The sequence below is a fragment of the Maniola jurtina genome, chromosome 11 (assembly GCF_905333055.1).
Source record: "Maniola jurtina chromosome 11, ilManJurt1.1, whole genome shotgun sequence".
NCBI lineage: Eukaryota > Metazoa > Arthropoda > Insecta > Lepidoptera > Nymphalidae > Maniola > Maniola jurtina.
In genome coordinates this window covers 13,743,849-13,771,133 of record NC_060039.1, presented here as the reverse complement: position 1 = coordinate 13,771,133, position 27,285 = coordinate 13,743,849, and the positions used below count along the sequence as shown (strand labels likewise).

The window sequence follows — 27,285 nt, the reverse complement described above, 5'->3', positions numbered from 1 at the left end:
AAATGCGTTGATGTATTCCTGATTTATTATAACTCGATTACGTTTCTTTAAGCAATTCGTTAATGGTTTGGTGATTTTAGCAAAATCTTTAATAAATCGTCGGTAGTACCCTACCAGTCCCAAGAAACTCTTAATCTCAGTCGTTGTTTTAGGTAGTGGATAATTTAGTACGGCATGAATTTTATCGTTATTAGGTTTGAGTCCCTCTTTTGTAATTGTATGTCCAAGGTAGAGAACTTCTTTTCTTAAAAATTCTGATTTGTCAAGTTGAATTTTCATGTTGCTTGCTCTAAGTCTATCAAAAACAGTCCGTAAGTTATATATCATGTCGTCAAGACTATTTCCGTAAATTATAATGTCATCTAAATATACCATGCAGTGTAGTCCTTGTAATCCACGCAAGACGTTATCCATCGTTCTCTGAAATGTGGCTGGGGCGGTTTTAAGCCCAAATGGCATTCTCAGAAATTCGAAATGCCCATTTTGTGTAGAGAAAGCTGTCTTTTGTCTGTCCTTCTCGTCAACTTCTATTTGGTGGTATCCACTAGCTAAGTCAAGCGTAGTGAAATAAGTACTCTTTCCCAACTTATCAAAAAGATCATTTATGTTAGGCAGGGGATATTTATCATCCAAGGTTATGTCGTTAAGTTTTCTATAGTCTATTACCATTCTGTATTTGACCTCTCCTGATGCATCCATCTTTTTGGGCACGAGGTGTACGGGTGCACACCACGGAGAATGGGATTCTTGAATTACGTTTTCATTCAGTAACTTATCGACTTGTCTATTAATTTCATTTTGAACAAATGGGGATTGTCGGTATGGTTTGACATAAATTGGGTCCTCATTCTTAGTCCTGATTTTATGTTTTATCAAGTTAGTAAAGGTCAATGGTATTTTGTCACAGTAAAATATATCCTTATACTCATGGCATAATCTGTAAATTTTTTCTCGTTCTTCCTCATTGGTGTGGTCAAGTCTAAGTTTGTTCAAATTTTCTGATAACAATTGGTCCATCTCCAATTCACTTATATCACTCACACAATTAACCTCACACTCTACATTTTCATACTTTACTACCTCAAATGGAGCTGTAATTTTAAGGGCCATATTTTTATCAAGTGTGTTTTGAATAACTGTTTTTGCATAACCATTCACACATCTTACTAGCGCGGTTGGCATTCTTACACCCTTACAAAATTCAGTAAAATTAAGAATAGCATCACCCGAATATTGATTCGTTGGTAATGATACTTTACATTCAGAGCGCGCTGGTAAATCGAGAATGTACTCGGTATCGTTATATACAATAGGAATTGTCACTGTTTTAGTCTTTAATTCTTTATGTTTCAAATCAATTACCGCTTCTAGCTGCGTTAAGAGATCATTGCCTATCAAACCATCGTACTTTGGGTCTACACTGTACACGTAGAATTTTTGAGATTTGTTGCAATTAAATGTTGGCATTAAGGGAATCTGAATTACTTCATTATGTGAACTGGATGCATGTGTACTTGTCACAGTGAATGGTTCATGGTAAGTATATGCATAGAAATATGAGTTCGCGATACTGGGGCTCACAAAGGATCTTGTACTTCCCGTATCTATCATGAATTTACCATTAATTTCAGGGATATATATGTAGGGTAACTTTAGTTTCGTGTCACAATTTATCTCTATCCTTTCTCTATTTCCTTCGAGGCTGCTATGCAAAAATTTTCTTCATTATTTTCTTCAAGGTCAGTGGGCTTGCTGTTGGAAACTGGTTCATCTGTCTGTTCGTTCGCATATTCACATTCTATATTATAGTCCGGGTAACACATTAACTGTGGGTCATAAACATTATCTTGATCGTCATAGTCATAACCATAATAATCGTCATAAGGTAAGTTGTCTTCCTCGTTAGTCATAGTTAATTCGTTTAACTTAAAACCTTGTTGCATTTTAGGCTGTGATGTCCTCATGGATACGTCGTTAGTTGGTTGTTGGGGTTGTGGTGGTTTATACCCAAATTGCTGCGGGGGTTTGTACCCAAATTGTTGTGGGGGTCGGTACCCAAACTGTTGTGGAGGCCTGTACCCGAATTGTTGTGGAGGCCTGTACCCAAATTGTTGTGGAGGCCTGTACCCAAATTGTTGTTGAGGCCTATACCCAAATTGTTGTGGGGACATGTACCCAAGTTTATGTGGGGGCCTAATCCCAAATTGTTGTGGCTGAAAACCTAATTGGGGTCTATAACCCATGACTGGTTTTGGTGGCTGACCTTGACCTTGCATTTGAGGCATCTTCATTTGAGTGTTATTAAAATTGAATTTGGAATGAGATGGTAGTTGGGGTTTGTAACCAAACGGTTGGGCGATCGCTGGCCTTGAACCCGAACTCGTAAATTGGTTATTACCATGCATACGATTACGCGTCTTGTACTGTTCCGTGAAGTTCACTTCCTCGAGCACCATACTCAAGGCCGTTTCTAAGGAAGTGGGTGCCTTTAGTCTAATAACTCTAACCATATGTTCGGGAAGATTATACAGAAACACGTTAAGAGCTGTGTTATTATATATAATTGCCTTGGAACGTTTCATCTCCAAGTCGTCGCATGCATTTACTTTGGACATCAATAACGAACGCACAGTTTGGATTCTATTACAAAAGTCGAGGAAACTTTCACCCGGATAAATTTTTAATGACTCTAACTCAACACTTATGCAAGCTTCGCTACGCGGGTCTCCAAAATGCTGTATTAACAAATCTTTTAATGCGGACCACGTAACAATGTCCTCCCGTTCGGAGAGAAGCGCAGCTGCATCATCTTTCAGGCGACTCGTTATAACATTAAAAACGTAAAGATTTTGTTCATCACTCCCCTTAAACCGATCAATCACATATTGACATTTTCGCAAATAAAGATTTAATTGTCTTTTATCACCACCAAACAAAGGGATTAATTGCACAATTTCTTTAGGTACCGATGAGACTGCCGCTGTTTCCATGATGATAGAGTAATGAAATGTTCAGAGGATGCAACTGGCTTTCTTTTTTTACTTACAAGTATAATCACACATTTAACACAGTAGAACACACAATAAAAACACAATGTAAAAATAAAATAAAATTATAGCATTAGAAATTAAATTTATATAAGTTATAAAATATAGAGTAAAAGTGTAGTGTACTACAATAAGATAAGTTTAAAACTTATGTATTTTTTTTTCAAATAATAAAACTTAATGAATTAAGTGTATTCAATTCCTTTTAACTTACAATTATATATTTTCAACAATTTTTAAAAAAAATTATTTCATTTAAATGAAGTCTCTATGTACGTAAGTGCTCTGTGCACATTCATATTCTTAGAATAGAGATAAGACCGCATAAGTCCATCCGGTGATATCAGGCGTTACAATACAATGTTATAGTGAGCAAGGTTTGATCTCTACAATAACAACTACTTATAATAATTATTAATCTGAAAAGTACGGGAAATTGGAACAAGGATTGGCGAAAAGTTTCACTCACCCCCTCACCGCTACTCCCATTGCTTTTCCTTGGCTTGACCGACGCAAAAGAATTTTAAATTTTGAGGTTCGTTTTGGATTTTCCTAAACCACGTAAACTACGGATTTTTTTTCGGAAAATCCTCACCAGGCTGCGCCACTTTTGCTTTTCTTACGGGAGCCACTAGATTACCCTGGGATTTTCACCAGGTACATATATATGTAAGGGAGAAATTAAAGACGTAATGCCGATTTAGAGGCTACTTTAATACTAATCTTATATGCGACGCACCGTCGCCACCGTTACAAAAATGCTTACGTTAAACAAATCTAATCGAGAACGGATGGCCGAGCCATAACTATCTCGTAAACATAATATTTTGACTGACCATCATGAAAATTAAAAATATCAGGGCTAGTGTATCTAATCAGGATTAAGACATATGCCTAAATACTACTATATTGCTATTTAAACATTATCTAGCAGATATATATCGACTTACTGTCCATCAATTAGTCATTGAATAGATTTAATTAAACCACATCACAATAGGCTATTTGCTGAGACAATTAGTTTGCATAGATAGAGCTCAGGCTGAGTCCAATTCCGTTTAACTTTGGTAATTATACGTACGTTTTGATATAATATATTACCTAGATTACCATTAGGAAAGATACCTAACAATATATTATATTAAGGACCAGCGCAGTAGTTAAAAAAAACCTGCCAAGTACATGCCGATCTACACACGAAGGCTACCACCAATACCATTGTACAAAAAATAACACTTTTATTTTTAATTTGCTTGGCGGTTAATTTGAAATTTTTATCGGCAATAAAAATACACATTGTGAGAATTTCAGCCTATTTCGGTTCACGAGATAGGGCTCGCTGACAGATGGACAGACATACGGTTTGACGGACGGACTGTGGAGCTTTAGTAATAGGGTTGTTCTTAGTTCGTTCACCTTTCGTTTACGGAATTTGATAAATTTAGTGAAATAGTGAAGCAGAAAAATAATCTATTTTAATTGCTAATTGGTTCTATGCAGTACACACACAGTTTTTATGCACTTTGTGTACAAAATAAACATGTCATTCGCCGTGAAGAACTATTTTTTTTAAGAATATTAGCCAAGTTTATTATGCTGGCTAATATACCCCTTTCCTCTTCAATTAAGCGTAAAGCTTGTGCTAAAAGTAAGTACGGCAATAGTGCAACGGATGGGGTTTGAACCGGCTACCTTTCGGTTTTCAGTCAGCTCCTTTAACGGTTGAGCTATCGGGGCAATTATATAGCTACCCAGAACTTCAATATTCCGTGTTTAACAAGAGAATTTAACTATTAAAGTCTGCTGATTATTCCCAACCTTTTGACAGCCTACTAATCTTCTTTACGTCGACAAATTGTAATAAACAAGTTGATACAATCGCGTGCCATTGTATTTATTTCGGTGCAACAGTGCAGTAATTTACGGCGCGTGGTCGAATTTGCATCGCCGGCCACCGACCACTAATTAGCCGGCGGGTTTTATTTCCGCGCCGTTATCTAAGCACTCGTGATCAGCTCCCGCCACGCCTATGCGCCGCACGGAACACCGCCGACGTCTGCAATTACTGCTTGTGTGAACCCTAACTAAATAATGCCAGTGCTTACAAGAATTATTTATTAATGCGATTTACGCTTATTGCAATTTCGCACGACAAAATAAAGTTAAGTTAGAATAAGTAGCGACTAAGTTGTATTTGCGTTACTTATGTTTTCTCTTAAGTAGTATTTTCACTCTTAAAACTCATGATATAATTCTATCCTAACTATCGAAAAAAAAATATAGATCAACTAAACCGGTTGGTTAATTAAAAAAATGTTGACTATTTATTAGCTTCAAAAAGTCGTAGCAATAGAGTACTAAACACATAATATTACTAAAAATTACAGACCATAAGCATTAAGTTAAAATGGTCCATTTATTTACGGCGCGTCATCGAATTTGCATCGCCGGCTGGTCACCGACCACTAATAAATAATAATAATTATTCAGTGGATTTTATTTCAGCGCCTGCGCCGTTATCTAAGCACTAGTGATCAGCTCCCACCACGAAACAACGCCATACGTTTGCAACTACTGCTTGTGTGAAGCAAAACTAAGTATTAGCAGTGTTCACACGAATCGTTAAATTTTTAATCTTTATCGTGCTATTATTTCACGATAAAGGTTAAAAATTTGCATGTGAAAAGTTCTAATAAATTTTTATAATGACCAGCTTTTACACGAAAAAATTGTAAAATGTAGCTTTTGCAGTACTTAATTATGAAGCTTAGAAATTATATTTTATTGCTTAGATAAGCGACCACACTTGCACATGTTATATAGAAGTCGGTTCAACAGAGCTTTTAGTTGCAATTAATTCTTTTTATTTTTATCTTAAGAAACGCTCTCCGGTGATTTCCGTTCAAACGCAGTTTGGTTCTCATTTGTATATTAACCAATCAAACTCAATAAAACTTTGTAGATATGTTTAAGAAACAAATGTATATGTAAATATTGGCAGATAAAAAACACCAAATTAATCGTGTTTTGTATCCGTTTCTATCTACAATATAACAAATATAATATTATATGTTTGTGATTTGGCCGACTTCTGTATAAAGGTTTAGTTTTAAGTTACACATGCTCATAGATTTACATACAAATCTTTAAGCCCGAGTATATTTGAAACGTAAATTTTAAGTTTAAATGAGGACCCCATTACGTTTGTATGGACAATTCTAGGGAGCGCGCTGGGATGACTTCTCTTAATAAAGCCTTTATCAAAGCACAACCCTAATAACCATAATTTTTAAGAAGAAATGCGTGCTTATGTAGTTCCAATTAATTCTAAAAATATTATACTAGAAAGACAGGTGAATATTGTCCATTTTTCAACTCAACAAGCACCCAATAAAAATAATTACACATTTGCTCTAAATCAATAGTAACAATAGGGTGATTTTATATTTATTTTATTGAAATAGACAACTAATTTACGGTGCTTGGTCGAATTTGCATCGCCGGCCAGCGACCACTAATTAGCTCGTGGGTTTTATTTTCGAACCATTACCTAAGCCGCTGTAATCTGCTATTACTTTGCCTACGAAAAAGTTGTCTCCTACTTACAGCTGTGAAATGTGTAAAAATACCGTGACAATAACGAGTTTTTTTAATCTGTACTAAGTAATATATTTAAATGTTTAGAAAATATAAATAAAAAATCCTACAGTACCTAACTAATAACTAAAATCTATACAAAACTAATTACTCAGTAAAATTTATATTTAATTAAAATTTAATATAATAAACATTGTCCAAATGATCATTTATTTAAAGTTTTTAAAACTCCAATGTACATTTAGTGTAAAAATAAAACAGACGAGGTCTTTTTATTATTTACTGAAGTTTTTGTCATAATAGATACCTACTGAATTATAACAAGTAGGTAGATAATAATATTATTATGATTATCACAACATGAATCTCATTAGGCCTAGTTTATCTATCACGTTCTAAGTTATTGTATTAATCGTCAAAATAATACCTATTATGTATTTCCTATATATTAATAGATAACAAAAAAAATGAATACATTTTGTTCTATCTCCTAAGCCATTCTTCTGCAATTAAACTATGTACAGTTGTTGTTGGGACTTGCGGGGACGTTTCTGATAGTACGCTTAACTTACAATATCTGGCATGATTCGTGCCCCATATTGCAAAGATAATTGAAATTTAGATGACATTGCAATTTCTTAGTATTAGTATAAAATTACTTTAATTTTTAATAATTTTATTGAATGTGCAGTAAAACGAATGTCGAAATTGAATTTTACCAGAAAACTATTACACTCCTTTCATGCAACCATATTACGCATCCTTTTAATATACTTTAAACTTTTTACCGCTCGTGCCAAAGGCATAAATCGGAGCGAACTTTTTACCGATTTACTGGCCACTTGACAAAACATCTCATGTTGGGTTTACAAACTACGTTTTCCGAGAATAAGCCACCAGTAGTTCGGTCAGAAGTAGTTTTGTTTAGTTACACAACTACAGAACCACTAGCCTTTAAATTAAATAAGATTAAAGAGTTCTTTCCTTGGGTTCTATAAATTTCACGGTTCTTGTCTTGTGATTAATTAAAGTTGCAATAATTTACTTTTTGGATCTAATTTTGCTTGTTCTGGGTTAAGTCCACGTGGATTACGTTGTAAACATTCCTTATATCTTCTGTAATTATCTCGTTTGTCTGTTACTTTTCCTTTTTTATTATCAACAAGAGAATATAAAAAGGTTCATAACACAGTGAAAAATTGTCAAGGTTTAAATTACGTTCCGTTTTGTGTTCTATCATAAAAAATATGTTTCCATAAATATCAAATATAGTATATTCAAGTCTTACAAATTAACTAAATAAGGGCAATTTCGAATAATATTATCGTAGCAAGATATCGAAATTGTAGAGCTTGAAATATCAACAAACCATTAATAATTTTTTTTTGGACGTGATGAACCCATAGCAACCTGATTTATTGATTTATTGCAGAAACGATGACAATCTCTAGCTTAATGACCTGCAGATCAGGAGGCCAGTATCAATTTATATATTCATACTTTATGCTATTATGTAGTATGAAGATACGGACTTATCCCTAGTCTTACAATAAAATTCGCTAAATTAAAAGTGGTAGGAATATTTATCTTTATTCCTTGAATAATATCAAAATGTAGTTGCTATATAGAACGATCTACTAGTTATATTTAAAGTAGCAAATAGCAAAAGAAAATAGTAGTAGAGTGCCTAAGGCCATTTCAAAAAGTAAAAATATTCACTTAAGTAAAACCTAAGGCCATTTAGAAAAATAAAAATGTTCACTTAAAACCTAACCATCTTTAAAAGGAAACGATAATAAAGGTAGCTTTCCCAACAACACGATTCCATTAAAAGTTTTTCCACCGCCTTTTGTACCAGCGTTAAGTAAACATTACTTATCTTAAACGTACCCTTTTAGCACATAATGTGAACAGCATTATAGTTTATTATAATCAAGTTAGTAAGAGGTCGTTTAGTGCTCGTCATACAGCCTCATTACTTAGTGTTAAAGATATTTCAGAGTTTTGTTTATGGCAGATGGAACAAATCTAATTAAATCTTAAGCCAAAAACAGAATTAATTTGGCACTTACCGATAATAGCTTATTAGAAAATATGGGCCAAAATGTGTTTTTTCGTTGGTTTAAGTTTCCTTGTTGCTTAATTAAGCAAGTTAAATGTTGAAAAGAAATTTAGAAGTAGTCCGTTTTTAGGATATGTGTCAAATATGAAAATTACCTGAGGCAGCTCAATAATTATTGACTCTTACCGGGAATTTAAAGAGTTCTAGCGTAGTTTCAGAATACTTATACATGCGGATGAATATGCGGATCGTCATCTAGTAAAGATATAACTCACAAAATTTTAGTGTGAAACCATTTCGAAAAGCCGCTCTACCCTCAAATAAAGCTCAAGGTTCACGGTACAAAATTGTTACTTTTTGTAGCCTTGGTAATGAGGCGGCGTATACAAAAAGCAGGACAAAAACAAAGTAATTGAACCCGTGAACAAACTCCGATATCGGAGTCTGGAAAACAAGTTTTTTTGAGCTGTTTACTTAACTAGGTTGAACTATAATAAGGCTTTGTTTTCAGTAAAATATAGAGTTACTATACAATCTAGAATAATTTATTTCCTAGTAAGTGTCATGTGAGCGTACTCAGAACTAAATGTTAGTAATGAGGTGACTGTCAACACTTTATTTAGCAACACTTTCAACACGACGCGATGATCATTTGACACGAAGTGTCAATTTTGATTTCCTTCGCGGCGCTTTGAATCGGCACAAAAATGTCTGTCATCTTTATGGCATGCCATATATTATAGCGTACTATATAAATGGTATATCATGTATTTATGATTTAGACGGTTGGTTAATTAGTGTAGTGTCAAGATTTCGTGTAACATAATACCTAACTAGGGATCTAACATCTCTGGACTTAAATAAATGCTGCTTATCTTGAATGCACCCTTTCAGCACATCATGAGATCCGCGCATAATCAAGGAGCCGGAGGCGGTCCGGTGCTCGTCAAAGAGCCGTGTTGTGTCGTGCCCTGGGCAGAATATTGTTACCCTTTGTACCGACGTAATGAGAGAATATGCAGAAAAAGGGGAAAGAGACCAGATTAATTTATGTTACTCAGCCTTTGAAAGTAATATCTTCGTCGTGCTCGCATGTTCCTTGTATTTATCCTCCAGTCTATTTTTTATTCTGACTTTATAGGGTACAAGTTTTATCATGGAGTGGCTGCAATGGGATCAACCTGATGGTAAATAACATGCAATCTGAGATGGATGAAAGGTATTTCAGTGGCACTACCAATTTTGCAAAAATCACTGGGCAAGCATGGCTTTGGTGTAACAGTGGTGTTTTCGAATGTTTTCCTTTACTCGTGCTATAAGACCTACCTACCTGTCAAATTTCATGAAATTGAATTTCATTCGGTCAACGAGAAGTATCAAATATGTTAATCTGTCTCAATCAAATTCCCATAGAGTAAAAATTTATGTTCATTACTATTGATATCAAATGCTACCTAATTTTAATTTGTTAAGTTTTCTTTAAAAGTTGCACTAATTAAAGCTCAGATTTCTTAAATCGCGTGGGCAACTCCGCAAAGGTTTCTAAAGGTCGTAGGAAAAGGCAAGATTTTGAGCTAACTACAAAAAAAAAAACATACTTTAAATCTACTGTGACAGTCATCCATAACTAATTCCTTCAAGCTTCAAGTATGTAATCCGAGACTTCTCGTATAACTATAAAAGTTATATCTCAAAAAAGTTTATAGGAAAACCAAACTTAGGATTTGAGGGATTGGGGTTAAAATTGCCTGCTTGAAGCGGCAGATTGATAGAGTAGGTTGTTTTAGCGAGACTGCTTCTTTTAAACGAGGCAGGAAACTTCTCTTTTGCCACGGAGAAGTTTTCGCGAATTTTTCCTAATTAAATGTTACGGGGCTCATTATGTGAATGTAGTCTTGTTAAAATGTTTACCATTGTTCTTTAGAGAATTGTAGAGTTTCTGCTTGTTCGTTTTTGCATTACGAAATTCATCCTATCCAAAGTTTAAATTGTCTATTTTGAAAATTACCCTTCTTTACATTCTGAATGAAATGAGCATCCGTTTTTATTGAGGTTTCGGTTGTCTTAATTAACTACTAAGTATAGTATACGACAGGTTAAGATGGCAATCGGGATGAAGACACCTCGCACACCGCACAGCCCCTGCGCTAACAGGATGCGGAATATCACGAGTGAAGTGCGGGTGTGCGGCGCGCCCCCCCGCATCATGCCCGATTGTCATCTCGACCTGTCGCTAACTAAAGATGATACCTATGACTTTATCCGCGTGTATTTAGGTTTTAAAAGTTTTTGATATTCATTAAACATGAGTAGGTAATGTAGCACAACTTAGTTATATGTAAGTACTCTTCCTTCCCTTTATTTTGGTCATGCGAAATTTCAATCAACGTAAATGGCATGAATTATGCCAATGCCAATGCTTGTATGGAAAATGCCAGTAAGCACTGGCATTTTTCACACAAGCAGTAATTGCAGACGTCGGCGATGTTCCGTGCGGCGCATAGGCGTGGCGGGAGCTGATCACGAGTGCTTAGATAACGGCGCGGAAATAAAACCCGCCGGCTAATTAGTGGTCGGTGGCCGGCGATGCAAATTCGACCACGCGCCGTAAATTACTGCACTGGACCGCGTGCTATTGTACTTATTTCGGTGCAATTAGCGGAGGTATTCCGGCCGATTGTCTAATTATTTGTTGTTATACCTACTTTGATGATGCTATTGCGTTTAGACTTGTGTTGCGTGAAAATTGGTTAGCAATCGATACCTATAACTATAGATACTCTATCGAAGGACCTCAATTCGCTCATAAAATCAATCTAATCGTTAGTATCGACTATCGATACTAATAAATAATACTTGATATTATTATTATCGCAATATTAACTTTATCTGCGTGGATTTAGTTTGTACCTACGTACGAACTCTTTGATTTTCCGGGATAAAAAGTAGTCTATTAGTTTCCAGGGCTCTGTAATGCAAAAATTAATCCGTTGCTCCTTTGTGGAGTGATTGAAGGACAAAGCAACACACTTTGGGTTTAAAAAATGGGTAGTGATTTCAATGTATTTCAAATACAACATAATGATATAATAAGATATGTGTTACAATCCAAGAAATAAACGTTTTCCTTTGTTTCTTTTTTCTTTATATTTTTTTCAGTTATTTTTGGCATCCGCCTAAATTTTCGCACAGATTTTTAAAAACTAGTACGTAATACCTAGTTAAAAAGTTTGTCCTTTGCATAGCCTAAAACTATTTTGCTGGAAAATTGGTGAAAACGTCTTTTACATGCCTAAAAATTTGATTGATCGAACTCCGACTGAAAAATGATTTTTTCCAACATTCTGTACAACTTCTGACCTACTCGTAGCTAGATGCAACCATAACATCAAAACAAAACTACAGAAAGGCGAAGTTATATTCTGTAGAACGGTTCTTTAGGCACCTGTCCGACTGCCGACGATTAGCGAGAAGCGAGTTGGGCTAAAAACTAGAAAAAAGTCGGTGATCAACGAGAAGCGAGTGTGTAGTCGAGCTAATTTCAACGCTGGGCTAGTGAGTGTGCGAGTATGACAGGCAATTTGGTATAGTGATAGCTTGGACACTGGAAATGGACACAGGTTACATTTACCCCGAAAAATCAAAGTGTTCCCACGGGATTTTAATTAAACTAAATCCAGGCGGACGAAGTTGCGGGCATCATCTTGTAATTAATAAACTATGAATAATTATGACCTACTTTAATTATAAAAAAAAGATGCAAAAGGCAGTTTTATAACGTATAGCGATCTCTGTCAGACAAACTAAGGATTTGGAAAATATAGTGAAAAATTCATACGTAGCTAAATTTCTTCTATTGGAAAGCTTGTAAACCCTAACTTGCAAAAATAAAATCCCCAAAAGGTTATTCCCAGTTTTCCCCCAAGTAGCAAAATGCATTTGAAACAATTTCCCTACTAAATTTTTCACCCAGCAGCGTCCAGTCGCAACGTAAATCGCGGCCATCTTGTATTGAAAACGTGTTCATTTCCTGTGCCTATGCATTTCCGTATTTCCGTACCATTCGATTCTGACTCATATTTTTTTACAGTGAATGCTTGTCTGTTGTTTTCGAGCGATGTTCATAAGCTTTTACTGTGTATTGTGAATTTAAAATAGGTACACTTTTAGTTGAAAGAGGTTTTTAAGTGGACGATGAATTTTTCTTATACAGATACAAGTTAGCTCTTGACTGTAATCTCACCTGGTGGTACCTAAGTGATGATGGAAGTCTAATATGGAAGCAGGCTTACCTGGAAGGGGTGTGGTAGTTTTTTTAATCCATAGCCTTAATACGGCATCATACTGGAACGCTAAATCGCTTGACGGCACGGCTTTGCCGGGAGGTTGGTAGCTAGCCACAGCCGAAGGCTCCCACCAGGCCAGACCAGAGATTTAGAAATTAAATTATTTAATTATTAATAATTAAATTAATAACACCACAGCGCTTACCACTGCGCCAGGGAGGTTGATAATGTTTAATATTATGTTTGATTTATATTTTCATCATTAACTCTTTCTTATTGGTAGGTATGAGTTTGATTAAATCCTGATCTTATAATTTAAAAAAAAAATGAGAAATCAAAACCAATATTTCAATATCGAAATTTATTTATTTCATTTGTAACTCTATCACAATTTAATGTACTCGTAACATTTCATAATAATTGTGCAAGCACACGATCAATCAATTCAGTGCGCAAAGATGGGGTATTTTTTGAGATATTGGGCAAAAATTACTCCATTAAACGCAATTTCGCAAAATGCAACATTTTTTCAAAAAACTTCAATCAAAACTTTTATAAAATCGTTCTTAATATTTATTTATTTATTTATTAATTAATAATAGGTATCACTACTCCTATATTCTAAATGGATGTTTTTTGTCTTCAGGGTGCGCGTTCCTGACCTATTTTAATCCAGAAAGTGCATCAAGCGCACAATCCGCCCTCCATGAAAAACGGACGCTGCCAGGGGTAAGTTCTAGTATCCATTCCATTTAATTTCTCTAGTAAAATTTTAATGTTATATTCCATTTTTCGTCATGATGACATAATTCAAACTGCAGGGAAGAAATGGCTGTATCTGGGCAAGGACAGGGAGAAGTGGAAGAGGTTGGGGGAGGCCTTTACCCGCGAAGAGGCTCGTGTTCCATAACAAAAATTGTTCACTTATTAACCATACTCACTTAGCAAAATAAGGGAAATGTAATAACTAACAAAACAGCTAATCTACTATGTAACTAATTAAGGAATATGAGAAATAAAAAAGCTTTTTATTATATATTATTATTATTCCATTTTTCAGAGAAGCAAAAAATATTAAAGCCTTAGGTGTTACAATAATTTTGGATTTTAAGCTCTGTTTTTGAAATTGAAATATTGTGCGAAATTCATTTTAGTTTTTATTAATATTATTTTTTTAAAACTTTCGATTGCAATACCAAAAAGAAATAAACCTGAGGTATATCTATCTATCTATGCTAAGAAAAAATTGAAATATAGGTAAATGAAATGCTAAATAATAAATTTATAAATATATTATTTTATTTTAATCTAGATTTAAGTTTATTTTATAAGTTGTTAATTATTATTATGTATACTATTAATTTATTATTAGTTTTTAATTTAATTTAATTATTTTTAGTTTTAACACAGATGTAAATTAAATATTTATAATAATAATTTTACAATTTTTTGTTAATAATTAAGTAAAAATATCTGCCGATAATTACTTAGCAAGTACTTAGCATGATAAAATATATCAATAACTCACCGTGAGCAGACCTGTATAGGTATGTCATAAAAGACAAAACAAGCAGCATGCAAAAAATAAAATTCAAACATGAAACCAAATTTATAAAAAAAAGAAAAAATAGTGCCGTGCGTGCGTTTTCGTTAAAAAAATGAAATCGTTTATGTCAAACAATAAAATAAAGGGAACCGAAGCTGTCAAATAAATATTTTTAATGCACCTGCTATTAAATTGTCGTAGATATGTTTCATTTTGGTGGCGTCGTCGAATTTATTGGCCCGTCGCATGATTTGTCGTTGTGAAGTAAGCGATTTTAACTCGTACTTCATAGCGAGTTGAAATCCAAGTGTCTAATTGCTTAATTGCGTATAAAATATTGTTTACTAGCTGATACCCGCGACTTCGTTCGCGTGGATGTAGGTTTTTTAAAATTCCCGTGGGAACTCTTTGATTTTCCGGGATAAAAAGTAGCCTATGTGCTAATCCAGGGTATAATCTATCTCCATTCTAAATTTCAGTCCAATCCGTCCAGTAGTTTTTTGCGTGAAGGAGTAACAAACATACACACACACACACAAACACACACACACACACACACACACACACACACACACACACACACACACACACACACACACACACAAACTTTCTGCTTTATAATATTAGTGTGAAGTGTGAAGTGTGATCGATAAATATTAGCAAAAAACTGTGGATAGCCCAGTGGTTAGGACAGTCGCCTCCTTATCGGAGGTCGGTGGTTCGATCCCGGGCACGAACCTCTAACTTTTCGGATTTAAATGTGTGTTTTTGGGGTTCCGTACCTCAAAAGGAAAATGGAACCTTGAAAGGATCACTTTGTTATCTGTCTATCCGTCTGGTCGTCTATAATTACTAAGAAATAATTTGCTCTTGACATAAGCATTAGCCCCCTTAAATATCACTTGCTTTGAAGGTGAAGGAAAACATCATGAGGAAACCTGCATACTTGAGAGTTCGCCATAATGTTCTCAATGGTATGTGAAGTCTGTCAATCCGCACTTGGCCACGGTGGTAGACTATGACCAGAACCCTTCTCACTCTGAGACGAGACCCGTGCTTTGTAGTGAGACGGCGATGGCTTGATCATGATGACGATGAAGCAAAGCGATGGAAATTGAACAGATACATTGAATTGATTTATGGTAGAGTTTTTAACTAGCTCAACATACTAGTGCCTATACATACGTTTGTATTTAGTAAGTACTGAATATGCATTTTAGTCAAAATAAAGTGTTTTGTATATAAAACTTGAATATTCACGTAATATTTTAATACCAATTTACATTCAGCGAACGTTTCAACCCTTGAAATAAAAATGTATTTTTTTAAAACAGAATCGCGCGATAAAGGTACAAAGTGCCGCGTATGAAGTAATTTTGCCTTACAGAATTTAATGCGGACGCAAAATTACCACTACTTGGTATTCCGTGTAGCGCCCGGCTCTGTAACGGGGGTGTACCTGTGTGTATGAACTATAAATTGTGAGGGTTGATGTAATAGAGCCCCGATAGCTCAACGGTTGAGAAGCGGACTGGATTCCGAAAGGTCGGCGGTTCAAACAACTACTCCTTGCACAAGCTTTACGCTTAATTCGAGGGGAAAGGGGAATAATAGTAATGATTAGCATACCAACCTTACAATACGATTATTTTGACCGGTTTTATAAAATTAAGTAGTATATATTTCTTCCAATGCAATGGCCAAAAGTGCGGCGCTGTACCTATAGTTTTAATAAAACTACAAAATTGTGTCTGTTTGTCGGTCAGGCACATTTTATTGGCCTTTCAAATTGATTTTGATGAAATTTGGTACACGATGCCGCATACATACGAGTACATAATCATCGCGACATAAGTTTTTTATCCGGAAAATGAAAGAGTTCCCAGAGTATATAAGTGAAATAGAAATGGGTGTAATGTGTTTGCACTCATATAAAAATAATATATTTTAATGTAACATTATAACACAGTTCAAGTTGTTCAGTTGAGTTCTCGATTCAACGAATTATACTTAATTTTTTAATTGCACGAGTAGGTACATAAATTTTACGCTATGTAAATCGTTACGGACGTAAAATTAACCACTACTTTGTATTCGTGGCGTCGCTCTCGGCTCCTGTAACAACGAAAGTAATTTTATTTAAGGGCATAAACCGATTCCCGCATATACCTATAATAAACGCACCCCGGCACTGGCTTGTTTGCACATTAAACCCTAGGAAATACTAAAGCGTTTACCTCTATTTTGTATAGGAAAATATTTGTTTCAGGGAATTATTTTAACCCTCGTTGAGTCCATTGCTTGGGTGAGGTTCGTGGACATCCTCTGACGGAGTAACGAGGTGTTGTCGGTCCCTTTCGCTCCGTCGTCAGCGGTGGGATGGAACTTCGTGAGGTTTTTAGTGGTAGGAGTCCGACATTATAACCACTGTGGCCATTAACTCCCCCGTGGCCTGTGGTATCCATGACAGATTTTCTTCACGATAAAAAAATGAGGTCCGTTTCTCAATATGCTAAGTAAAGAGTTTATTTTACCTCGTTTCCAAATGTACACCTTTACCACTTACCACCAGGTGAGATTGTAGACGGGCTAACTTCAAGTGCACTTCCGGCTTCCATTTTTCCCAGCATCTAATATTGGGACCTTTAAAAAAAGAATGAATAGGCATCTTCTAGACAGGCGCGCTCCATCCTTAGGGACGATTTATGCTAGACCGAGCCAGGCTCGAGCCGTGCCACGCTCGAGACACACGGATCGGAAAATGTATGAAGTCACATCAGACCGTGCCATGTCCGAGTTTTTAATTTATCGTGCAAAATGTCGGAAAAAATATCCGAGCACGGAACCTTCAGTGCGCGAGTCTGACTCGCACTTGGCCGGTTTTTTTTAATTGCAGAAGTACATAAATTTACGTGGACGTGAAATTACTCACTACTTCGTATTCGCGGCGTCGCTCTCGGCTCCTGTAACAACGAAAGTAATTTTATTTGAGGACATAAACCGATTCCCGCATAATGACTGTATCATCATAAACGTACCCAGGCCCCGGGTCTAACTTGTTTGCACATTAAACCCTAGGAAATACTAAAGCCTATACAAAATAGAGGTAAACACCTCTATTTTGTATAGGATAGTATTTGTTTTCAGGGAATTGTTTTAACCCTTTTTAACTCAATTGGATGAGGTTTTCTTTTACAATCCGTTGAGCTATCGAAAATCGGTTACTATAGTTCTTCTATGAATCTCCTCGTTTCTGATTTTGAGAAACTCCGAGCATATTATATGGGTTTTTTTATGCCTGACAATAAAACTATTATTATTATTATTATTATATCACTCTATAGCGGAATAACTCCGAGCTTTCTCAGTGAGACCCATAGTTGCCGACCATTTGTCTCGGATCCTCATTATGACATCAACATATGGTAACACATACCTACCTAATGTTCAAAGACTTTACTCTCAAGCACTGACGATTTTTCGACGAGACTTCGAACCTTCCCGAACGTGCTGTACATTAAAATATAAACATTCATACACACAAAATACCATTTCTATCACCTTATTTTGAATTCTGTGTTATTTTAATTTCTGATCTCGCCCTAATCTTCCATATAAAGTCATATTCGCGAACCCGGCCCACGCACTGAATATAAATTGTGTCATTTCACAAAACCCTAATGGAAAAGCAGATTAAATAATTCAGGCGTAAGAAATTTTGAGCTATAACGGCTTTCATAAATAACGAGGTTAGCACATACGGTGTGCAAATGATGCCGTTACTTTGTGCTTATTTTTTTGCTATATGATTATTTTATCATGTAAAAATAGCTAAGAATTCTCTTTATAATTTTTAATGAAAAGTTAATGAAAAACGCTCCGAAATTCTTTTTGTAAAGAGCTGCTGTTAGTAGATGGTGAACACAAATTTAGTGTGAAAAAGTTAATTGTCGGGCTTACAATAAAACAAGTGTAAATTAAAAATTTATAACACCCCCGACAAGTGAAGGTTACAGTAACTAGAAAAGAGCTGATAATTTTCAAACGGCTGAATCAAATTTCTTGGATTATAGCTAAGAACACTCTCGATCAAGCCACCTTTTAAACAAAAAAAAACTAAATTAAAATCGGTTCATTAGTTTAGGAGCTACGATGCCACAGACAGATACACAGATACACACGTCAAACTTACAAAACCCCTCTTTTTGAGGGATTCATAAATGTATAATGAGTCTCGACTTAGGTACTGTGTGTTCACCAACTGTTTGAATTTCTGTAATCTATATCTATACTAATAAATAAAATTGAAGTGTCTGTCTGTAATTTCGAAATAACTACCTCATATTAAGCTCATATGGTTATTTGAACGATACCATAACTGAATCACACGTTTTAAAAATTTTTGTCTGTCTGTCTGTCTGTCTGTCTGTCTGTCTGTTTGAAAAGGCTAATCTTTGGAACGGCTGAACCGATTTTGACGGGATTTTCACAGACAAGTAGAGAATTGACCAGGGAGTAACATAGGCTACTTTTTTAACCGACTTTCAAAAAGGGACTTGTGTTTTTCTACATAAGTACACCGAAATCTCCGAGATTTCTGAACCGATTTGCGTCATTTCTTTTTTAATCGACAGAGGAACTTTGAGACATTGTTTCATAAAAAATTTGGATTCCAACTCCTCAATCCTGATGCTGCAGGGGATCTGACCAATCCAAGCGGGCGAAGCTGCGGGCATCAGCTAGTGACAAATATAAAAATTACTTCGGAATCAATTTCATTATTGTTAAAGTTAATCACAATATTATTATCTACTACTAGCCGATGCTCGCGACTTCGCCTGCGTGGATTTAGATTTTTCGAAATCCCATGGGAACTCTTTGATTTTCCGGGATAAAAAGCCTATGTGCTAATCCAGGATACTATCTATCTCCATTCCAAATTTCAGCCAAATCCGTCAAGTAGTTTTTGCGTGAAGGAGTAACAAATATACAAACACACACACACACATACACACAAACTTTCGCCCTTATAATATTAAGTGTGAAGTGTGATAGTGTGAAGTGTCATGTGATATTAGTGTGAAGTTGATACACAAAAAAAATATCAAGCTTTTATTTAAGTTCGTTTTTTGGCAGGGCAATCATGTTTTAGTTTGAACTTAAACAAAAATAATTAAGAGTTAAACGCCTATCTAACGTTCTAATAAACGTTCAAATAGGGGAAATTAAATTCACCCAAACAAAAGCCTGTGACATAGATTAATTGTGAATATTGAGCGTTTGTTTATACCAGCAAAGTGTATTTAGTAGACAGATGTGTTTGATTTGCCTCTCTGGGTCATCAACGAGTTCAATTGCGGCCTCATTCAGGCTTAGTTATGAATACATAATATTGTTAGCGTTTAAGCGCTACTCCGTCCGTGTACAATTTCTAATCCATACTAATATTATAAATGCGAAAGTGTGTCTGTCTGTCTGTCTGTCTGCTACCTTTTCACGGCCCAACAGTGTAACCGATTCTGACGAAAGGTACAAGGTTAGCTTATAGCCCGGGCACGGACATAGCTATAAGCTATTTCCGTTCGGATACGGAACCCTAAAATGAGCATGGAAATAATCATAAGAGCATTCGTCGAGTTTTTCGCCGGTTCTCCCCAGAGAATACACTCATACGTGTGTACGTGATCATGGAAAAATCATAATAAATACGGACAAACATGCATACGTGCCTGTTTTCATAAATTCTTGAGTTCGGTAAAGTGTGAGTGTTGTATTATTGATGTAATATAAATGTTCCTCCCGACAGAATTTCAGCCACGGCGCGACGGCCAATCTTAAACCTACCCAACGTGTAACCTAAATACCTTCAAAGCAAGAATAGGCATCTTCTAGGCAAGCACGCTACAACTTAGACCGCATCATTGCTTTTTATTATAAGGACTAACTGACTATCTTAAGGCATGACTAACTTAACATCTCGATCTCGGCATTGCATTGTAATTTTTGTGAAATACAAATTATTAAACTATGTATAAAACAAATCACACTAATCACACTAATATTATAAAGGCGAAAGTTTTTGTGTGTGTGTGTGTGTGTGTGTGTGTGTGTGTGTGTGTGTGTGTGTGTGTGTGTGTGTGTGTGTGTGTGTGTGTATGTTTGTTACTCCTTCACGCAAAAACTACTGGACGGATTTGGCTGAATTTCAGAATAGAGATAGATTATACCCTGGATTAGCACATAGGCTACTTTTATCCCGGAAAATCAAAGAGTTCCCACGGGAATTTTAAAAACTTATATCCACGCGGACGAAGTCGCGGGCGTCAGCTAGTTGAAAATAAAACCACCAAAGACGGCAAAATATCTTTATTTTGGAAATAAGTATTACAATCCATCGACAGTAATCCATCGCGGGTAGCCTATTCGGGCTTTAGTGTTGTTAACTATATCTTGTTACTTCAACAAAATATCACTATTACAGCGTTCGCGCTGGTAGCTTCACCCTTTCAGTTTCTAATTTCACCTGCACGTTAAACTCGGGAACTACGAACGGCAGTCGTCACGCGCGTGCCCGGAATGCTGTAACACACGACACGTATAAATCGTAAAATGTTATTTTTACACGTTATTATACTTTATGTGGAGCTCCGTTTTAATGCGAAGTGTAAGATTTTCTATTGTACGGATAAGTCTCCGTTGCAGATACAAGTTAGCCCTTAACTGCAATTTCACCTGTTGGTAAGTGATGATGCAGTCTTGGAAGCGGGCTAACCTGGAAGGGTTTTGGCAGTTTTTATTAAACCTATACCCTTTTGGTTACTACACGGCATCGTACCGGAACGCTAAATCACTTGGCGGCTTTGCCGGTGGGGTGGTAACTAGCCACGGCCGAAGCGTCCCACCAGACCAGACCAAATATTTAGAAATTATAAAATTCCGAACCCCTGCCGGGAATCGCACCCGGGACCTCTCACTAATAAGACCACAACGCTTACCACTGCGCCAGAGAGGTCGTCAATATTGTTATAAGGTGACCTGTTAAGAGCAGGTAAATTACCTTGGAATAGGTATTCTTACTCAATGGTTTATTAGAGACTAGAGGATGCCCGCGACTTCGTCGACATGGATTTAGTTTTAAAGATCCTGTGGGAACTGTTTGTTTTTCCGGGACAAAAAGTTGCCTATGTCAATTACAGGGACGCAAACTACATCGGTACCTTTCTTACAGATCGCTTAAGTGGATGGGTTTTTAGGAATCCCGTGGGAACTCTTTGATTTTCCGGGATAAAAAGTAGCCTATGTCCGTCCCGAGATATAAGCTAACTGTTAACTGAATCAGTTAAACTGTTGGGCTGTGAAAAGATAGCAGACAGACAGACAGACACTTTTTCGCATTTATAATAATATTAAGTATGGATTTTAAATAGGTATACTTATTATAGGTAATTAATTTTTATAAAAAAACTCCCTCCGAATAGTAAGAGGTGTGGTGTGTAGTACACAGTATTTACCACAGCAGAGATTTCACGTGTATCGGGCAAAGTTCATAGCATTTTCCAATTTTGTAAAGGCTTGGAGGCAATCTAGTAAAATGGAGGCAAATATGATCTTGTTCCCCTTTCTTCCACAAAGGCGGTTTTAAATGTCAGCTCTGTAATTAAATGGTCTACTAAGCTTTACAAGGTTGGTAACCTTCGTTGCGTAATGGTGTGCACTATGGCATTGATAAGCAAGAGAACACAGGTTTGATTCCCGGATAAGTCAGGTTGTAGCAAATACCCCTTTCATTGGTTTCAGTTTGCACAGGTCCTTAATTGCTTTTTCTTACAGTCCATACTAATGTTTTAAATACGAAAGTGTGTCTTATTGTCCGTCTGTCTATTACCTTTTTATTTGACGAAATTTGGTGCTGAGATAGCGTATTGTTTTCTCAACTTATCACAGAAAGCCATATGTTATATAGAAGCAGGCGTCATTTAGCGGAAGTCCATGATATAAGGAACCAAAAGCTTAATTTGCTATAATCCACTGAAATAGACAAATCTGTATACCATTCCATTCCATCAGCCTGTATTCGTTCACTGCTGAACATATGCCTTTCCAGGAGCGCGCCACCAAACACAGTCCTCCGTTTTCCTTATCCACCAGTTCCCCGCCACCTTCATCAGGTCTTTTTTTTTTTTTTTAAATTATATAGACTAGCGCTTGGCTGCAATCAGACCTGCTAGCAAGTGATGATGCAGCCTAAGATGGAGCGCGCTTGCCTAGAAGTTGCCTATTCACTCTTGACTTGAAGATACCCATATTATAGGTGGAAGCGAAAACTGACGCCGGAAGGGCGTTCCATATCCTAGCGGTTCGAATTAGGAAAGAGGAAGCAAATCGTTTCGTACGTGTTCGAGGAATTTCGACTACGTACGGATGCAGACCTTGACGATGCCTGGCAGTACGATGGTAGAAAGGTGAAGGAGGAACCAGGCCAAACAGTTCTTGTGCACACTCTTCAGGTCACCGGTCCAGAGCGGGCTGGAGCTCGTCTCCAATCTGTATACAAATTAAGCTTTTGGTTCCGTGTACAGAAAACCAAAAGTAAAATCCGTATGAAAGAATCTTAAAATAAAAGGAAAAGGAATACAGATATAAACAAAATTCTCCACGCATTTAACACATTAGCAAGAATAACAAAACTTGGCATGGAGGCGCCGAATTGAAAAATGTAAATGATAACTAAAACGGTTTTATTTGAGTATAATTCACTTAAGCACTGGAAAGGATCCAGTGCAGTTCACTTGCAACAGGTCGTGCGTGGCCCATTGAATACGGCATGTGTGGAGACGACTTTCAGCTCTAAAAATGTACTATGTATGTAAAAATACTTATGTATTCCTAAAATTTTGTATCGATTTTTCGTTTTCTTTTTATTAATCCTTTTTTTAAGTCGTTTTTTGACTCTTTTTAACCCCCGACCCAAAAAGAGGGGTGTTATAAGTTTGACGTGTGTATCTGTGTGTCTGTGTATCTGTGTGTCTGTGTATCTGTGTATCTGTCTGTGGCATCGTAGCGCCTAAACGAATGAACCGATTTTAATTTAGTTTTTTTTGTTTGAAAGGTGGCTTGATCGAGAGTTTTCTTAGCTATAATCCAAAAAAATTGGTTCAGCCGTTTAAGAGTTATCAGCTCTTTTCTAGTTTTCTTGTAGAAAAAAAGGTTACATAACCGTTAGGTTCATAATATTATGTCAATTGACAAATGTCAAGCTGTCAAGATGGACGTTGCCTAAATACATAATTATTTATTTGAAAATGATGTTTTGGAAAACTCAGATACTTTAGATCGTAGGCGCGGAATAGTCCAAGAAAATCAGTTCAGCGTTTGAAAGTTATCAGGTATTTTCGGTCTTTTCTAGTTACTGTAACCTTCACTTGTCGGGGGTGTTATAAATTTTTAATTTACACTTGTTAAATTTATAAGGTGACTTGACTTGCCTACAATTTTATACAGATTTTTTTGAAAATTTATTAAATTAATTTTTTATAGTGTTGTTTTTTATATGTGTTCTTATAAGTACCTACAATATTATTAATTATTTTACACAATAAATGGTTTTTCAATGTTTTCTTCTAAAAACGAAACTTCAAACCATCCTCTTCTAACTTTCAAATAATGGTTGCTTAGACCAAAGTAATGAGTAAATATGGCACTTTTAAATTATTATTAAACCCATAGGGCTTACTACCAGTTTCTATGCGGTTTTGAGCTGCAAAGCGAAATCACTCAGTGTAACCTACGTTTTTGACCTCAGACATAATCATTATCAACCGATTGGCGTCTACTGCTTGCGCCTCCGAAATTCAGCGGTTCTTTGAGACTCATTTGATGTCGTCTGTCCACCTAGTGGGGAGTGAGTTACCTATTTAGAAATTATGAATGCTCAAGTTTGTACGTGTAATATCAGTCAGTGACGGAAAAAAAGGATAAAGGATTGAGCAGGTCAATGTATGACTCTGTTCCAGATGCGTGTGTTACAGACCACATTCTACTATCGCGCTATAAATTGTTGCGTTGCGGTGCTGCGGTCAGGACAGACGGACAGACAAACAGGCAGACAGACAACGAAGTGTTCTAATAAAGATTCCTCATTTACTTTTGTGGTACGAAACCCTAAAAAAGGATAAAGGATTGAGCAGGTCTATGTATGACTCTGTTCCAGATGCGTGTGTTACAGACCACAGTCTACTATCGCGCTATAAATTGTTGCGTTGCGGTGCTGCGGTCCGGACAGACGGACAGACAAACAGGCAGACAGACAACGAAGTGTTCTAATAAGGATTCCTCATTTACTTTTGAGGTACGGAACCCTAAAAAAGGATAAAGGATTGAGCAGGTCAATGTATGACTCTATTCCAGACGCGTGTGTTACAGACCACAGTCTACTATCACGCTATAAATTGTTGCGCTGCGGTACTGTGGTCCAGACAGACGGACAGACAAACAGACAGACAGAAAACGAAGTGTTTCTATAAGGGTTCCTCATTTACTTTTGAGGTACGGAACCCTAAAAAAGGATAAAGGATTGAGCAGGTCTATGTATGTCTCTGTCCTAGATGCGTGTGTTACAGACCACAGTCTACTATCGCGCTATAAATTGTTGCGTTGCGGTGCTGCGGTCTGGCTTACGGGCGACATTTTATCCAATGCATCTTGTTCCTGATTGGTAGGTGTTGGTGGGCAACCGTTATAGGACTATGGCAAACTATGGAGGGTAAAAATAATATCCAATACATGTTTTTTTCTAATTTTTAAAATACTAAAAACTTTCTTGCCTGACAATTCCATTATATTATAACAAATGGAACGAATTTTTTGTATTAAAAAAATCACTCGCCATATTGTAAACAAAAAGGTGTCTGTTTGTCGGTTTATTGGTTTGTCCTTCAATCATGTCGCAACGAAGCAACGGATTGATTTGATTTTTCGTAGAGGTCGAAGTTTTGACTTTGAAATTCAGAGTCAAATAATCCATTAAAATTGGGTACCGTTGTACACTTATTAAGTGTCAATTTTACTGTTGAATTTGTAAGATAATAATGTAAATAGTGAATGATAGGTTAATTACTAGATTTAGTATACCTGCATGCCTTGAACATCCCAGATCTCAGCATGTCTAAAAATTTCTGTGGCGTATTTGTCAAAAGCTCGCGACATTTTCCAATTGCTAGTGTTATTGGAATAAAAGGTTTACTTTCGGATCGCATTGTGCTTGTTTTGCGGCTTTATTGTTATCTTTGTTGTCTCTAATGTCCTTACGAGGTTGTTGTCGGGAGAACAAATTCATTTTATTGTTACCTACTAGGGTTGCGTACCACGAAAGGAAAAAGGAAACCTTATAGGATCACTTTGTTGTCTGTCTGTCTGTCCTCGGTCCGTTCCTAAAAATAAAAAAATAGTGAAGGTAAAAGAAGGTGAATACGATATGAATAAAATATTATTTCTTTACTATCAGCGACATTACCTACATAATATTAAGTTTAACTCAGTAAAGTAGTTATAATTGTCTAAATTATTATAATAGTAGTATTTATTAGCATAATAATATCGCAATTGTTATATAAGGCAGTGTCTCTCTAATTTGCATATCAATCAACGCATTAATTAGAGAATTTGTACCGCTGAATACCTGTGGTACTATGTCCATTAAGTAAATTAGCTTTATTTTATGTACGATTTATTAAATATAAATTAATTAGTATTTAAATATAAATAAAAACACATTAACTATTGATTTTGACGTTTGAACGGCATAATATCCATCTGTACCTGTTCTATGAGGTTATTCAACTTTTCGATATTAGTTTTTAACTAAAAAAATGTACCGAGTACGGAACCCTCGGTGCGCGAGACTGACTCGCATTTGGCCGGTTTTCTTAACTCAGATACGAGTTAGCACTTGACTGTGATCTTACCTGGTGGTAAGTGAAAATTCAGTCAAGATACTAGCGAGCTAAAGGGGTATATCAACCCGCTGGATTTAGAATCTTGTGATTTTGCATGTAGGTTTCTCTAGATACCTAACCTAGACCTCCATTAAAAAAGAATTTACAGGAACCTAGAGAAACAAAGGTGGTTCGACTAGTAGTAGGTGTGTCTGGTGGGAGGCTCCGGTCGTGGCTAGTTACCACCCTAGCAGCAAGGCCATTCCGCCAAGCGATTTAGCATTCCGGTACTTACGATGCCGTGTAGATTCTAGTCAACGGCTGACGTGTATCTGAATAAAATCAAAAACAGCTAAGTATGACTAGGGACTGGGAGAAATAAAGTTCTTTGAAATACAAAAATCCCAGAAGATATGAAAATGTACTTGCTTTTAACCAATCTCTTAAAACCTTGTGCTACGCTTTCACTAAAGAAAATTGAATCACGCCGTCTTTTTGAAGTTTTTTTCAAATATTTTTAGAGGTTGCAAAAACTTTTAAATCATAAGAATAAAGAATAAAAACTGCATTGAATTCTTTTGTTCCAAGAAATGGACATTTATTTTTACAAGTCGCTCTCTTGCCCCTTCTAATTTGATTTTTTAACCAACTTTGCATAATATTAGAAGAGCTTTCTTTCTTTCACTCAAGGGGTTTTATAAAATGAGTTAGATGTATTATCCCTTGAAAAAAAGCACTTTTTAGTATCCATACTAATATTATAAATGCGAAAGTGTGTCTGTCTGTCTGTCTGTCTGTCTGTCTGTCTGCTACG

At 36.1% G+C, this 27,285-nt stretch overlaps 1 protein-coding gene across 5 annotated transcripts in view; it reads left to right on the top strand.

Moving 5' to 3' along the window:
- The window catches only part of LOC123869656 (CUGBP Elav-like family member 4), an 895,280-nt gene that overhangs the window by 83,702 nt on the left and 784,293 nt on the right, over positions 1 to 27,285 (top strand). For 4 of the 5 annotated variants that reach the window (XM_045912648.1, XM_045912647.1, XM_045912646.1 and 1 more), the window contains exon 3: positions 13,639 to 13,721. In XM_045912648.1, the coding sequence (XP_045768604.1) occupies positions 13,639 to 13,721 (83 nt within the window). Of the gene's footprint in view, positions 1 to 13,638; positions 13,722 to 27,285 lie in introns of those variants that run through there. The other variant, XM_045912651.1, reaches the window with a different exon arrangement.